This window comes from Manis pentadactyla, chromosome 5, assembly GCF_030020395.1.
Source record: "Manis pentadactyla isolate mManPen7 chromosome 5, mManPen7.hap1, whole genome shotgun sequence".
NCBI classification, from domain to species: Eukaryota; Metazoa; Chordata; class Mammalia; order Pholidota; family Manidae; genus Manis; species Manis pentadactyla.
Window position 1 is genome coordinate 1075360 of NC_080023.1, and position 15451 is coordinate 1090810.

The 15451-nt window shown below is 45.6% G+C and overlaps 1 protein-coding gene across 5 annotated transcripts in view; it reads right to left on the reverse strand.

The window, feature by feature from the left end:
* Nucleotides 1–15451, reverse strand: part of AFAP1 (actin filament associated protein 1) — a 159494-nt gene that overhangs the window by 25378 nt on the left and 118665 nt on the right. For all 5 annotated transcript variants that reach the window (XM_057501993.1, XM_036921359.2, XM_036921360.2 and 2 more), the window contains 2 exons: nucleotides 7213–7424; nucleotides 1876–2021 (listed from right to left, as the gene is read on the reverse strand). In XM_057501993.1, the coding sequence (XP_057357976.1) occupies nucleotides 1876–2021; nucleotides 7213–7424 (358 nt within the window). The remainder of the gene's footprint in view (nucleotides 1–1875; nucleotides 2022–7212; nucleotides 7425–15451) is intronic.

Consider the following 15451-nt stretch of genomic DNA (forward strand, 5'->3'; position numbering starts at 1 on the left):
TCTAATTCATTACTATAAATCAGTGATTCACAAATGTTATAGTCTTTACATCTTCACAGGTTACTGAAGAACCCCAAAGAGCTTTTACCTATGTGGTGTTACCTATCAATTTCACTGTATTTGAAATTAAACCCTAGAAATGTATTCACTTTTATTCATTTAAAAAACAATAGGAATAAATCCATCATGTTTCAACATAATACATTTTTGTGCAAACTATCTGTATGTTCCAAGATCAAAAAAGGTCATGAGAAAACTGGAACTTTTTACATGTTTGCAAATCCATTCAGTGTCTGGCCTGGTAGCAGATGGCTGATTTCCCCACTTGCTTCTGCATTCAATCTGCACTAACACACTGTTTTGGGGGAAGTATATGAAGAAAATCCAGCCTCACACAGAAGTGCAATTGGAAAAGTGAGGTGAATTTAAATGGCTTCTTCAGATGGTTGTGGATGGCACTTTGTCACAACACCAAAGCGACAAGTGGTAGGTCCTTCACGATTAGTGGTGACACACGTCTGAAACTGTGCCAATGATCTCTGTTCCCTTTCCCATTTTCAGTTTATCTGGCCCTTGGAAAGGATCTCTGCCCATGCATGACTCACCCACAGCTTTCAAAGGCTGACTCACTTCATCATACCTTACCAAAAAAACCACACATTACTACCGCCACTGATCTTATCAGACAAGTCTGTAAGTACTGGGAGCTGTCAGCTCACAGTAGCGGATACAAATTTTGAAGAATTCTAATTTCTGAGTGAAAGCTCAACCATACCACAGCCAACACTCTCAACCATTTTCCTTAAGATGAGAGAGACTCATTTTGTTCATGTTCAATGAAATGTCTGCAGATATCGAAGTCTGAATAACCATAGTTTGTCATTGTTTTTCAAGTAAAAAATGAAAAAGTGGGCGGGAAAAAGCAGTTAGTTCAGCCAGCAATCGTTTCCTCAAGACAGCACCACCCCAGTGGAGGTGACTGTGTCCTCCCTGTTACATCGTGAAAATATGAAAAGACCATGTACACAAGAGATTTCATACAATAACTACTATCTGGCCCTTTACAGAACAAGTAAGACTTTTATTGCTTCATCAAGGACATCTAAAGTGAATGCAGTATTTCCTGTCAATACGCGTGTGGTGATGACAAACACCATGATCGCAGCACTGTGTGGCATGACCACGTCCATGCCAAGGCGCCAGCCAGTTGACTCCCATTGCTTTTGCACCACTGATGCAAATGTCACGACAAGGGGCCTGTGAACCACACTTTAAGAACAGCTGCTATCATGTTATCAATGACCTTTGTGATCATCATGTTAAAGGAATACTCAATTCAAAAAAATGCTTTTGTATGTACTAAGCTTTTAAAAAAATAACAACTTTAGTTTTAAAAGTACATGACTATTGACTTTGAAAACTCAGTCCTCACTACAGCTTACAGAATCATTTCTGTTACGTAAAATTGTTCTCTTAATACAGGGGTCAGCAAACTATAGCCCACAGGCCACATCTGGCCCTCTGTCTGTTTTTGCAAATAAAGTTTTATTGTAACACAGTTATGTCCATTTATGTATGTATGGTCTATGTAGGCAATGGCAGATTTGAGTAGTTTTACCAGGAAACATTTGGGCCACAAAGCTAAATATTTACTATCTTATCTTTTATAGGAACAGTTTGCCAACCCCTGATCTAATAGAAAACACAGAGTTGAAATGACAAACATTTCAGCAGTCTAGATTAATGTAATATAAAAGGGAAAGTCTTTAGTTGTTTTCTTCTCCGCCAAGATTACAGATATAAAAAAGTTGAAAAATTAGGGAAAAAATAAAGTTGTTGAAGTTCAGTGCCATTTCACATGACAATGGATCTTACCAGAAGGTTTGTTTGGCTGTCTGGATGACATTCGCAGACATTTCCACATCTATGTAGTCATAGTGCAGAGCCCCAGGATCCGTGGAGGACCCTGTCTCAGCCAGCAAAATCCCAATCCATCTGCCCATGTCGTCAGAGGAAGACACCTGTTGAGGTGAAGGGGGAAAGTATATCTTACTGAAGTGGTGGTGAAGTCAGCATTGTCACATGTCAGCACAGAGCACGCAATGGGGCAGGAGACGGATCCTGGAGGAGTGGGGCTAACACTGCATTCACACGGAACCTTAACACAGGAGCCACATAATGATTTACAGCCCAGGGTGTAAAAATCTGAGGTCCTAAAACACCTTCTGATTCTTTTAGGGAAAAGCGTTAGGGTGTAAAACATAGATATTAAGTCTTTGCTGTAGAAAATTGTCTGGAAAGCTTCAGTAATTTGGCAACAGAATCTAGCCAGAAAAAGACGTCCCTCCAACTGTGGGTGGCTGGACCCAGAAACAGCATCAGGTCTTTGCCTCTGTGCATCTCAAACTTTGTTCATAGCAGCCCTTGTGACAGTCTCCTAAATGGGCCTGAAATGGCAATTTTATTTCCCTAGATTAGATGGTAAGAAATGCTGTTTATGTAGGTGTAATAATGTTTTATAATCATTGGGCTGCTTTGTACATAATGTTTTTTAAGATTTCTGAAATTCTCCTCAACCCCAAATTTGATCTTCTTAATTTGAAACCTGAAATATATCTTTAAGACCCTGTTCATTAAATTTTTAAATCATGATTACATGATTTAGAAAATCAGTTACATTATATTCCTAATGGTTTATGAAATGTTAAATATATTTGATTAATCAAATATGTAAATAATATTTAAAGGTTAGGGGACATTGAGCTATCAAGTGCATGAACTAACTGAATGCTAAAGAAAAACTGAATTTATTTAAAATTACTAATCTTTAAAATAAAGGTCATAAATTTGACTTAATGACTTAGAATTGGGTTTTGTAATTATAACCTTGACAAGATGAACACTGATCAGAATACAAATTAATTGGAAGTATTCCAAGAGCTATTATTTTTTCCAAGGAGAAGTTATTTTTTGTGTATTAAAATTGGCTAGGAATATTGTACAGGTAAAAAATCATTCCTAAACAGTATCAAATAAGATCATCAGGGCAAAGAGAATCGATTCCAATCATGTATCCTGCAGGGAATTAAGAATGTAATCAATTTGCTAAATTACAATGAACTGATTTGAACACTTGGGTAAAAAAAAATCACACATGTGTTCTTTTCATTGGTCTTTTATCCTTCCCCAAAAAAAATCTATACCAAGAATGTATCTATAAAATATTCAGCCATAAAAAAGAATGAAATCTTGCCATTTTTGGCTACATGGACGGACCTAGAGGGTATTATGCTAAGTGAAGTAAGTCAGACAAAGAAAAATACTATGATTTCACCTATATGAGGAATCTAAAAAAAACAAAACAAATGAAAAAACAAACAAAACAGAAACAGACCCATAAACAGCGAGCAGACTGGTGGTTTCCAAGGGGAAGTGGGTAGGGGATGGGCAAAATTGGTAAAGGTGATAAACAGGTACAAACTTCCGATTATAAGCTACTCGTGAGGATCAAAGTATAGCATAGGGAATACAGCAAATAGTATTGTAATTTCTTTGTGTATTGACAGATGGTAACAGTACTTATCATGGTGAGCATTTACTAATGTATATAATTGCTGAATCACTATGTTGTATATCTGAAACAAATATAATATTGTCTACCAACTACATTTCTATAAAAAAAGAAAAAAAATGTATCTATGACTAAATCTGTATCAATGACTCTAAAGCTATTTTATTTAAGCATTTTTTAAAAGTATTTTAACACAATATAAGATGTGAATGATACACACTAGAGTTTCCTAGTTGTTTCCTTTATAGTTCATTTTAGGTTATATCTTCAGAGGCTTTTAAAAAATAACCTTGCTGATGTTGGACCAAAATTAGAGGTATTAGTTATGATCTTATGACTTTTAATATAGATGTACATATAGATGTGGGTGCATATATGCATATTCATATGTATATGCATACTTATATGTATAACATACACACATCATGAAATGTGGATGTGGACGCACATACACACCTATTTCTTATGTCTGGCTATTGAAAAGGCCCAGCAGGAATCACGCCAGTAACCACGAGAACACCATGCACCCACACTCTGGTTTCTGAATACCACCATCTGCCAGGAGGAGAATGCTAAGGGCTCTTTGGAGAAGTGACTGATTCCAGGCCTGGAGCAGGGAAAAGTACAAGATGAACCTGGGACATCGTACTGTGTCACAACACAGGGAATGTTCTTCAACGTCGACGGCACTATAGTGTCTTTATTATAGGGATAGAGCAAAGGCCACAGGGGCCAGCTCAAAGCACCTTCCACTGACCTTGTCTGTGATAATTTCACCCAAGTAAATCATGACAATGAAGGATTTAATCTCTGATTAAAATAACAATCTAGTCAGGCGCATTGATACACACACACACAAATGAATGGATGATTGATTAAATGAGAGGAAGAAGAAACCTTCCTGTAGAAGATGCTGGCTGGTTGGTGTGGAAGGAATAATGGATTAGAAAGTTCTCATTAGCAACCGTCATTGTAATGACCGGTTCAGGCAAGAGCCATTAATGGGTGAGATTGTGAGTGATAACAGGACATTTACACAGTCTCAGAGTATCTTTCCAAAAGATGCTTATGCAAGACAAGGGACAACACCGTGACCTTGCACAGGGGAAGCCGTGCAGACAGCCTATCCAAGGGACCAAAGCAAACATCACTAGTAGTGGGACAAAGCGACACGTGTGCCTGCTGATACGAAATACTGCAAAATCCAGCACTGCTTCCCCAGGCTCCAGACAAGGGTACCCCCAATTCTAACTTCCAGGAAATAGCAGAGCCCTCAAATGGGGGGACCTCCTACACAGTCTGAGCCCTTCAAAGTATCAACATCATGGAACCAGACAGATGGAGAAGCTAGAAACTTGCAGCCGATGTAACACAGGACCTGGGATTTCTGCTCAGACCAGAGACATTAGTGGGATAACTGGGAAAGTCTGATTAAGATCTATGAATCAGACAATAGTATTTTATGAATGTTAATTTCCTGGTTTTGCTAATCACTGTGGTTTTGGTAAGGGACTGCGCTCGTTTTCAGTGAATTCACAATAAAGTATTTAGGGACAAAGGGGGAAATGTCTATAAACAGTTCTGAAAAACTTTATGCAGACAAAGAAGTGGGGGTACAGAAGACGGAGTTGGGGGGGAAGCACAGGAGATACCAAACATGGTAAAATGTTACCATTTGGGGAACAGGTATGAAGGGTATTGCTGTAATTCTAAAATTATCCCAAAATAAAAGTTAAAATAAAATGATCTTAGTAAAAGTACAGATTACAACTTTACTGGTTGGCTCACTGCACTTGATTGCTGATGAGGCAGAGCTCTCTGCTTATGTTGGAATGCTGTGTGGTTCTGTGTGGGTTTGTTTGAATGACTGGAAAATGGAAGGAGGTAACATAACACAACACCCCCAGCCTGTCAGTCTGGCAGCAAAGGCAGGTAAGGACCTCCCTTCCTGGGCCTCAAAACCCCACCCAGCCCAGCTCCTCTCAGAAGGCAGACCGGACCTCTCCCCCTTCACTACCACACCCCCTTCTCCCTGCACGCTCTCTCAGATCTGCTGCCAGGGCTCGCCGGTGGAACCTACATGGTTTTACATCAAGAGTATAGTCTCCTCATTTACATATTTGGCTTTTTTCCATGACTATCCACCCAGCAGTTTTCTGCCTGATCAAGTACACTGATTCTAGCCCAATGCTCGTGTCTTACAGATGAACGAAGCAGCTAAGAGAGAAAAAGGTTTGGTGTCATCAAAGCACGGAGGACTAAGACCAGGGCACAGACACTGGCTGCATGCAGGCCTGGCCTGCTTTCTGTGTAGCCATCCTACTGCAAAGCCAGCCCTAGGAGACAGCAGTCTATCCTTCTGACCCCTTATCGCAAACTACTGGGCTGTATGCCCCATGGCAGGAAAGACTATATGGTTAACTCTTTAGCCCCTACCAGAAATTCATTTCTATGAAACTCCTATGACTTATCAAGACCTTCTAGACCGAATAACTGGGCCACCTGGACCTTGGTCCCAAACCCAGGCTCTTCCCTCCACTGACCAATACGACCACAGTCATTGAGAACCCGGCCACTCCACCAAATCTAACACAGCCTCATTTCTACTGCCTATACGGCATAAAGAAACTTACATGTGCTCTGGAAATCCTACAGTCTGATATTTGTGTACTGTGGTTATACGTGTGTGTGTATGTGTATCTTTGTGTCTTAATCATGATAATGCTAAGTGGGAGAAAATGGCAAAGGAAAAAAGGTCTGAATAAAGGGTAGAAAATAAATCAATGATATAATAGACAAAAAAGTAAATATTACAACTTTCAAAAATGAAAGTTCTAAGTATGAAGCTAAGGAATTAGTTTCATTGCCTTTTTTCTGCTGTAGAATAAGAAGTTGTAGGAAAGCAGCCAAACAGACAATAAAAATGTATACAAAGCCAAGGGTTCCTAAAAGCTAAAGGTTTTCTTCTGGGTGCCCTGGATTTGGTTCACCAGCCACTGTCTGTAAGGCAGTCAGTTGTCTAAAAAACCTGCTCCACCTATAAAGCAGTCAAGGACATTCCAAAGGATGAGTTAGAGGAAACACCACCATTTCACAGGCAAACATAGTTGGGGAAAGAAAGTTTTATTGGAAATTTTAAAACCAGCTATATTCTGGCAGCTGTTAAAAAGCAATCTCCCTTCCAATGGTAAAATAATAAGTAACCGGGATGTAATGAATATAGTCAAGATATTGTAACAACTTGGATGGTGATAGCTGGTACCTAGAATTGTCATGTATATAAATGTTGAATCACTATGTTGTACAACTACCCTTCAATAAAAAAATAATTATCTAAAAAAAAAAAAAAAAAAAAAGCAATCTCCTGTAAGGAGCTGTGTGTTTCATTTTCATGCAAACACTGGAAGAGAGGAAGTGAAGGGAGGAGGAAACTGGGCAGGCGAGTCCAGCTTGTAGCTCAGGAAAAGCTGGCACAGCGCTGTGGGCCCAGGAGGGCCCCGCGGGGAGGGCGGGCGGAAGGGGGAAGAGGAAGTGGGGCAATGCAGGGGCTACCGGCCGGGCGTGAGGAGCCTGGTGCGGAGCCAGGAGGTGGCTTCTGGAGGGAACTGCCAGGAGTGTGGGGCCGCGCTGCAGCAGCCTACCTCCAACACAGCGACCTCCTGCCCATTGCGAAGCAGCCGGAAGGTCAGCGGGTGTTTGGAATCCAGTCCCGGGATCACCTCGCAGCCACGCAGAGGGATGGAGACGATGTGGGTCTTCAGATCGGTCCTGTCCTTGTGGAGGATGAGCTTGTTGTCCTTCACGCGGCACCACCGCTCCCGCCAGCGGTTGTTGGACAGCACGTTGAGGTAGCCTGCAGGAAGACAATGCAGACTGTTGGCTCCCGGGGAGATGAGGCCTGCGGAAGGCGGCTGAGGGGCCCTTGTTCGAGTCTCAGGGAGAGAGGCCCAGTGAAGGCAGCTGGGGTGAAACAGGCTCTCACACATTTCCAAAGGCAAACGCATAAATAGGAACTGCCACGACAGCAATGGACTGACTTCAAGCAAGCTTTGGGCGCTCTTCCTTCCATATCAGAAGCCCTAGGTGATGTGGGGTGCGTGTGTGCTAAGAATCAGTTACTAGATGTCGAACGTTGCTGTGGGGACTTGGGGTTTGTCTGGGGAATGTGGAAGGTCACTGAGCCATGGGTGTATGGATGGCGAGCGGGAGATGCGGACATGGTGAACACCTGCAAACAGATGAAGGGCTGTCATACACAAAAGAACTCAGGTGCATTTTGAGTAGCTGCAAATGACACAACCAGGGCAAAAGTTGCAAGGAGGCAGATTCTGGCTTAACATGAGTTAAAAACTATCTGAAAATGAAAGCTTTTTTCAAGTGCTGGGTGGCCTCAGGATGTGGTAAGTCCTCACTGCTGGCCACATTCCAGGAGAGCCCAAGGCTGCACTCAGAGACCTTTCTTGCAACCTCGAGTTTGAGGTTTTTTTTGACTGGGGAAGGCTGCCCAGAAACCCAGACTCCGGAGTCTGAGCATATATGGAATGTTCCATTCACATCTCTGATACTTATCATATTTTCAGTACACTACAAGTGTGATGTAATTACAGGAGCAATTATCCTCCTTTTAAAAAATGGAAACCTCAAATACAAGACACTGATCATTGTCATTTGTCACAAACATAACATGCATTTTTCTAGAAATAACAAGGCATGTACAGTAGACTGCACAGGTAACAAGGACTTCTAACCACCCCATGATGCTAGTGAATTACTGCCCCCTTCTGTTAAGATTTAGGAAGGGACTTAAACACATACAAAATGCAGGTCAAAAAGAAAGAAAGGATTCCTTAAGCCATCACGTACTCTTTCAAGTCACACATGTGCTCAAACAGCAAAGCAAATCCCTCCCAATGTTTGCTCATTTCATGTTTCATGTCTTACACACTTTATTAGCAATGGATAGGTGCCGTACAGAGGAACAAAATCAAACCCGAAGTCCAAACACATAGGGATGTTAAGGGCCCATCATGGTGCTTTACATACTGCATATAAATATTTGCTCAATGAATTTATGATGTAAACTCTTATAAGGTTTTAATTTCCTTTGGCTAAATGTGAATCAGTTCTATGAACGTGCCCTAAACAAAAGCGTTCACTGCTTCCCTAGAATGAAAACTTCAGTTTGCGGGCATGAGTTGCCGTATTTGTGAAATAAAAGAGAAAGCAGGGAAGTGAGCCCATTGGTTCAAGTATCTGGACACAAATTCCTTGTACTTTATGTATTCAGGAGGGACTGGAGCAGGGTGAAGGGAGGCTGGAGAACGGAAGTCGGAAGGAGCCAGAAGGTCCGCTGCACGGAGGGGAAGCTCATCCCCCAGCATGTGAAGTATCTTGCTCACAGCCCCCAGCAAAGCCTGACTTGAAGCTCTTTTGAGAGTTAAAGACAGCAGATAAAGAGCTGTGGTTTTCATTCTGTAAAATGCTATTTATGAATGATATAGCGCTGACTGGTTCTTTAAAAAACAGTCAGTTACCACCTTGCCCCAAGCTGCAAGACAACGTGCTGTCCTAAAGGTAAAAGTCGAAGTTCAAAAACCTTTGCAAGGGGGCGGAGCCATGATGGCGGCGTGAGTAGGACAGTGGGAATCTCCTCCCAAAAACATATATATTTTTGAAAATACAACAAATACAACTAATCCTAAAAGAGAGACCAGAAGACACAGCACAACAGCCAGACCACATCCACACGTGCGAGAGCCCAGCGCCTCGCGAAGGGGGTGAGATACAAGCCCCGGCCCGGCGGGAGCCGAGCGCCCCTCCCCCCAGCTCCCGGCCGGAGGAGAGGAGTTGGAGCAGGAGCGGGAGGGAGACGGAGCCCAGGACTGCTGAACACCCAGCCCCCGCCATCCGGGCCAGAGCGCAGACACAGTGCATGCGTGGGGTGCTGGATACGAGGAAAGCAGGACAGTAGGACCTGTGAGCGGGTCCCCATAGCCGGCGCCCCTGGGACAAAGAAAAGCGAGTGCTTTTTGAAAGTCTTAAAGGGACAGGGACCCCACAGCTGGTCGGGAGCATCCCGGGTCACAGTCCAGAAGCTGGAAGTTCCAGGGAACTCCGGGCGCACTAACTCCCTGGGCAACAGCTCTGAGACCCCTCATGGAGGTAAACAGCCAAACAGCCCCCGTCCGTTCCCCTCCGGCCCCGCCATAGCAGAGCGGCAGCCTGAGGCTGGCCACGCCCTCAGCAGGGGAGCTTCCTCCATAGCGGCCGGGCAAGACACAGAGACCCAGTCTACACGCAGTTGCCCAACACACGCCACTAGGGGTCATCGTTGTCCCAGGAAAGAAAGGCCAGGAGCAAGTGGAAAGAGGCTTGACTCTCCCAGCTGACAGACGCGCCAATAGCACTCCAAATTAAAACCACAATGAGGTATCACCTCACACCAGTAAGGATGGCTGCCATCCAAAAGACAAACAACAACAAATGTTGGTGAGGATGTGGAGAAAGGGGAACCCTCCTACACTGCTGGTGGGAATGTAAGTTAGTTCAACCATTGTGGAAAGCAGTACGGAGGTTCCTCAGAATGCTCAAAATAGAAATACCATTTGACCCAGGAATTCCACTTCTAGGAATTTACGCTAAGAATGCAGCAGCCCAGTTTGAAAAAGACAGATGCACCCCTATGTTTATCACTGCACTATTTACAATAGCCAAGATATGGAAGCAACCTAAATGTCTATCAGTAGATGAATGGATAAAGAAGAGGTGGTACATATACACAATGGAATATTACTCAGCCATAAGAAAAAAACAAATCCTACCATTCACAACAACATGGATAGAGCTGGAGGGTATTATGCTCAGTGAAATAAGCCAGGCGGAGAAAGACAAGTACCAAATGATTTCTCTCATATATGGAGTATAAGAACAAAAGAAAACTGAAGGAACAAAACAGCAGCAGAAGCACAGAACCCAAGAATGGACTAATAGTTACCAAAGGGAAAGGGACTATGGAGGATGGGTGGGAAGGGAGGGATAAGGGGGGGGAAAAAAAGAAAGGGGGCCTTACGATTAGCATGTATAGTGTGGAGGGGGGCACGGGGAGGGCTGCGCAACACAGAGAAGACAAGTAGTGATTTTACAGCATCTTACTATGTTGATGGACAGTGACTGTGAATGGAGATGTGGGGGGGACTTGGTGAAGGGGGGAGCCTACTAAACATAATGTCCTTCATGTAATTGTAGATTAATGATACCAAAATAAAATAAAAAAAAAAACAGTCAGTTACAATATCTGGACATCGAAGTCATGGCTATTAGAACCATTAATATCTATGATTTTAGTACTATCTGTATGTAATGAACCATGCTAAAAGCTCACTTTTCTGGACTTTTATGAAATGACTGCCAACTGCACCCACTGTATATTCTGAGCATGAGTCAATGCACCTGGATACAGACATGACGGTGTATCTAGAAAGGCAGGAAATTGCTTCTAAGAAACAATCTGCTCAGACATATAAGGTTAACACCAGGTGAGCAATTGCCACAAAGAAGAGCTACTAAGCCTGGTGCACGGGAGGAGTCAGGATTTGGGCTGGCAGAAGGGAAGCCTATGTGAAGTCTGGAGGGGCTCAGTGGGTGAGGCTCTCCTTGCCTGGGCCTTTAGAGGTAGGGGCCTCCTATGGGCCTGGGGAAGGGACAGGTCTGGCTGGAGAAGAGGGGAGCATGAGAGACATCCAGGCATCCGACTACAGAGATCCTCAGAATCTATTGGTAGAACGTGGCCTTGATGCAGAAGACGGCAGGGAATCGTGATGGGAACTGAGATGCTGGAATGTTCATAGAGGAATTTCAGCAAAGCGCGTGAACCTGCAGCATATCTGCCTTCTCCGTAACAGCGAGAACATTCCTTCTGATGTCCCTGCCGCTTTCCAGTTTCAGAATTCCCCACAGGGGTGCGCTCTCTCCCAAGTCTCTGCCCTGCAGAGCTGGCCAGCAGTCCCTGAGGCTGGCGGCACTAACCAAGTGACAGTATATCCACCGAAAAGGCAAAGGTGGCCTCCTGATAGTTCCTTCCCTGGCCGAATCTAGCCCAAAGTCACCAAATGCTATGAATCGCTTGTTCTTTGAGTCACAAAAGGAATGACTATATTGGACAGATTCACAGTTTATGTAGAGCATGACTAGATGTGGAATTACCATATTCTAACACCTTCCTCAGATTTACTGACAGTCCCCAAAGAGAAAAGCAGAAAGAGGCCCCTGGGGAAGCCAGGACTGTTTCTACAGTCAACTCCATGGTGACATGTCCACATACGGCAGCTGTCCTCCCCTGCCAGGCTTGCTGCCCTCTGTTCTCAAAAAGGGTGACCTAAAATTCCTACTTTCTGAGTAGGGCACATAGAGATGAGGAAGGGCACCCAGGGCAATGGCAGACAACCCATCTAAGGACCCTGGGGTCAAAGGTCCCCCTACCCCGGTATTGCCCTGACACCACCCATCTGGCTGATGGCATGGGTGCAGACACTGAGTCCCAGGTCTTCCCTGTGAATCCTTCAGCTGGGCAAGGCCCACCACCAGGTGGCGCCCAAGTGCAGCTGGGCCAGGCCAGGCTGGAATCCTGGCTGCCCAGGCTCATCCTGGTCATTTCAATGAACTGTTTGGTAAGACAATTCCAATATAATTTTATTTTTCTTTTTTTGGGTCCCACTTATCATGTATGGTGAGGTGTTACTGTATATGAACAATTTTGGAATTTCAGCTTGGTGTTTCAAGATTATTTTTGCTCTAAATTCTAAAGAAAGAAATCTAAGTTTCTGGCAAAACTATGGCAAGAATACAGGAGGTCTCCTTTGAACTATAAAATTAGCTTTATAGGTCTGGTATAAACAAAAACAGAGAGGGAGGAGCACAGACATCGTGCTCCCAGTCAGCTGCTGAGGGCCTGGCCTCTGGTCTCACGCCAGGTGTCCAGCAAGTTGAAGCAGCTGCAGAAGGGCAGGCAGAGGCTGCCTGGCAGAAGTGCGGCCAAGCGTCCCCGGATTTATTTTCTTTAGCTACGTGTTTTGGTCACACTTTTGAGAGGGCTTTCATCCCAGTGAGCTGCTGATCTTCTCAGCAAGTCTTGGTCCACCGTCCAAGTGATGCAGACCTGGGAAGATGCAGACCTGGGAGACGGCCTGGGAAAGGACCTCCAAGGAGGAGGAGGGGACAGCGCATGTCCAGATGCTGCCCACGGTGGATCCTGGGCCTGCCGATGCCCCAGCACTGACCTCCCCCCCTCGGTCATGTGCCCCCTGTAGGCGCATGTGCCAAGAACTCGTATGCCGACACCCGACGGGGCGGCTCATACCAAGACTGCCCTCCTCCTCCTGGGTGAGATGTCACTTGACTTTCGGGGTAGATGATGATTGAAAGTGAGAGGCATATAACTTTCCTGTCCACTGATGAATCCAATTGTTGAAAACTTCGAAAAACCACAGAGCATGAGAGCTGGAAGAGGCCCTGGACATCTCCACTAAGCCCTTCAGAGTAGCTCAGGTGACCCGACTCCAGGAAGCCCTTCAGTGCTACACCTGGGGCCTCTCCCCGCTCTCGGCCTCCCTATTCTGCAGTACATGTGTGCTCATCGGCATCGCCTCATGTTGACTTGAATATGTCTGCTTTGCTCAGGTTAAGAAGAAAATCTCATCAGGTGAACAAAAAATATTAACAGCGACCATTTACTGATCATAAACTATGAATAGGCATTGAGCTTAGTGCTTTATGATTTTACATTCAATTTTTAGGAAAACAAAGTAATTTTAAGTATGGGCCCATCTCATAATGAACAACCAGAGGCTCAGGGAGGTCATGTGATTCACTTAAGGTCATTCATTCAGTCAACGAGTATTTATTGAGTTGCCATCATCTGCCAGGCTCTGTGCCAGATGTTGGGGACACACCTCAGAGCAAATTAGACCTGAATCTGAATCCAGTAACAGAGAAGAAAAAGCTGTAATTTCAGTTGAGATAAGATCATTAGGACCCTGAACTAAGCAGCAAAAGAGCCTTTTCTCAGTCTGGGATGACATAATGAGTCACGGTCTCCAAATTTCCATCTGGTGTCCCGGAGGGATGTGGAGTAGAAGGTGGCCAGTCAAGGGGCATGTGCACTAGTCCAAACAACAGGCAGAAACGGGAAGAGGAGGAGCAAAATGCATTTACAGCAACAATAATTCCAGGCCTTGTAAGCACTGGAGAAGGACTTTGCAGAGGGGCCTGTGTGCCTGTCTCAGAGCGGACCCGGCTGCTGCCCACCACGAGACCCCGCAGGCCTAAGGAGAGCCGTGAGGCATGGGGCAGCACCCAGAGCCCCTGCATCCAGGCTGTGCTGTGCCCCCCGCGCCCACCCACGGAGCAGCTGCAGAGAGCCGTCTTCACGCCCCTGCCAGCAGGATTTTCCCTGTGCCTGGAGGCCCAGCTACCGGCCAGCATTCCGTGGGGCTGGGATGTGAACTCAGCTCATCTGCGCCGGGAGCCCCTTTCCGAGTGTGCCCTGCTGCCCTTGCCACTGCCCAGTGTGGCTTTTCCTCTGCTCGCAGCATGAGAACAGCTGCAGAGGCTGTTCGGCAGGGTCTTTACTTTTCCTGCCTGAAACTTTACAGCCGTACTAAAATGACTGAAAAGAGTCATTCTCCCCTTGGATTCTCTACAGACCCCTCCCCTGTTTCCCTGTCCTAGCAAAGAACTAGGTGACAATTTAAAAACTCGTGGACAGTGGATGTTCTCTGAACAGAGGAAAAGACGCCCACCAGGCAGTTTGATGGCCATCCGCACGCGCACACCACAGGCTGCAGTACATCGTTCCCGCTCCCTCAGCAATCAGCTCGGTCCCAAGCAAGCACCCAGCCAGAGCACTTCCGGCCACGTCTGACGCGAACACAAGCAGAGCTGGCCAGTGGGAGTCCTGACATGGAGGTTCTGAGATGCACAGAGACAGGAGAAGGAGTGGGCTACAGGGAATCCACAGAGTTGGGGCCTGGGCCTGGCTCTGCCCCCAGCCGGCCATGGGGCCCAGGGCAAGCCCACGTTCTCGTCTGGAAAACGAGGGTCTGCACCACAGTTTGTAAGTTACCTTCTGTATGAATGTTTTCATGAAAGAATTTCCATTTTCTCCACGGACCTAGAGCAGCTTAAAAAACAAGACCAAAGCTAAAACAGCAATTCACTTTTTGTTGGATAATTTCTGCTCTCCAACTTTAATCCTAACTCCCGTCTCCTCTCTGGGGCAAATGTAAGTGGGGAAATGGTCCCACATCACTGATGGCTTTTTGTCATTCCAAGAATGGCACAGATGACAAGGAAACACTGCCAGGCATGAACAAATGCCCCCCCCCCACCGCCCTCCCTGCTAAGCTCTCCCCACCTGTTGTGTTCTCCTTGGTGTAGGGCAGTGGCAAGGGCATCAGTCAGGCCACTTCTGTGACCCCCTGCCACCTGATGAGGGACTAGGTCAGGGTTCTCAGATGCCCAGGGCTCCTAGACCCATAGTCTCCTTCTGGTGTCATCATCTGCCCCCACCTCTCCCTCCAGGCAGCTGCTTTTGGACCTCTCAGAGATGACACCTCCACCAGGCAGTGCCTCCTCACTGTGTGCCCACCAGCTTCCCCCCACCCACCAAGGGCTGACGAAGGAAATCATTTGATTATGCCCACTAAAAATCTTACTGGTGCAGCTTCCCAGAACCACGGCTCTTAAAGCTGGAAGGAGCCGAGGATCGGCCTTGCTGGGCCTTCATGATGGGCCCAGTTCTGGCCCCTCCAGGCTCCTCACTCCACAGGCTACCCTACTCCGGCCCACAGCCCTCTTGCTTCCTGTTTGCCTTTAGCATAAGCC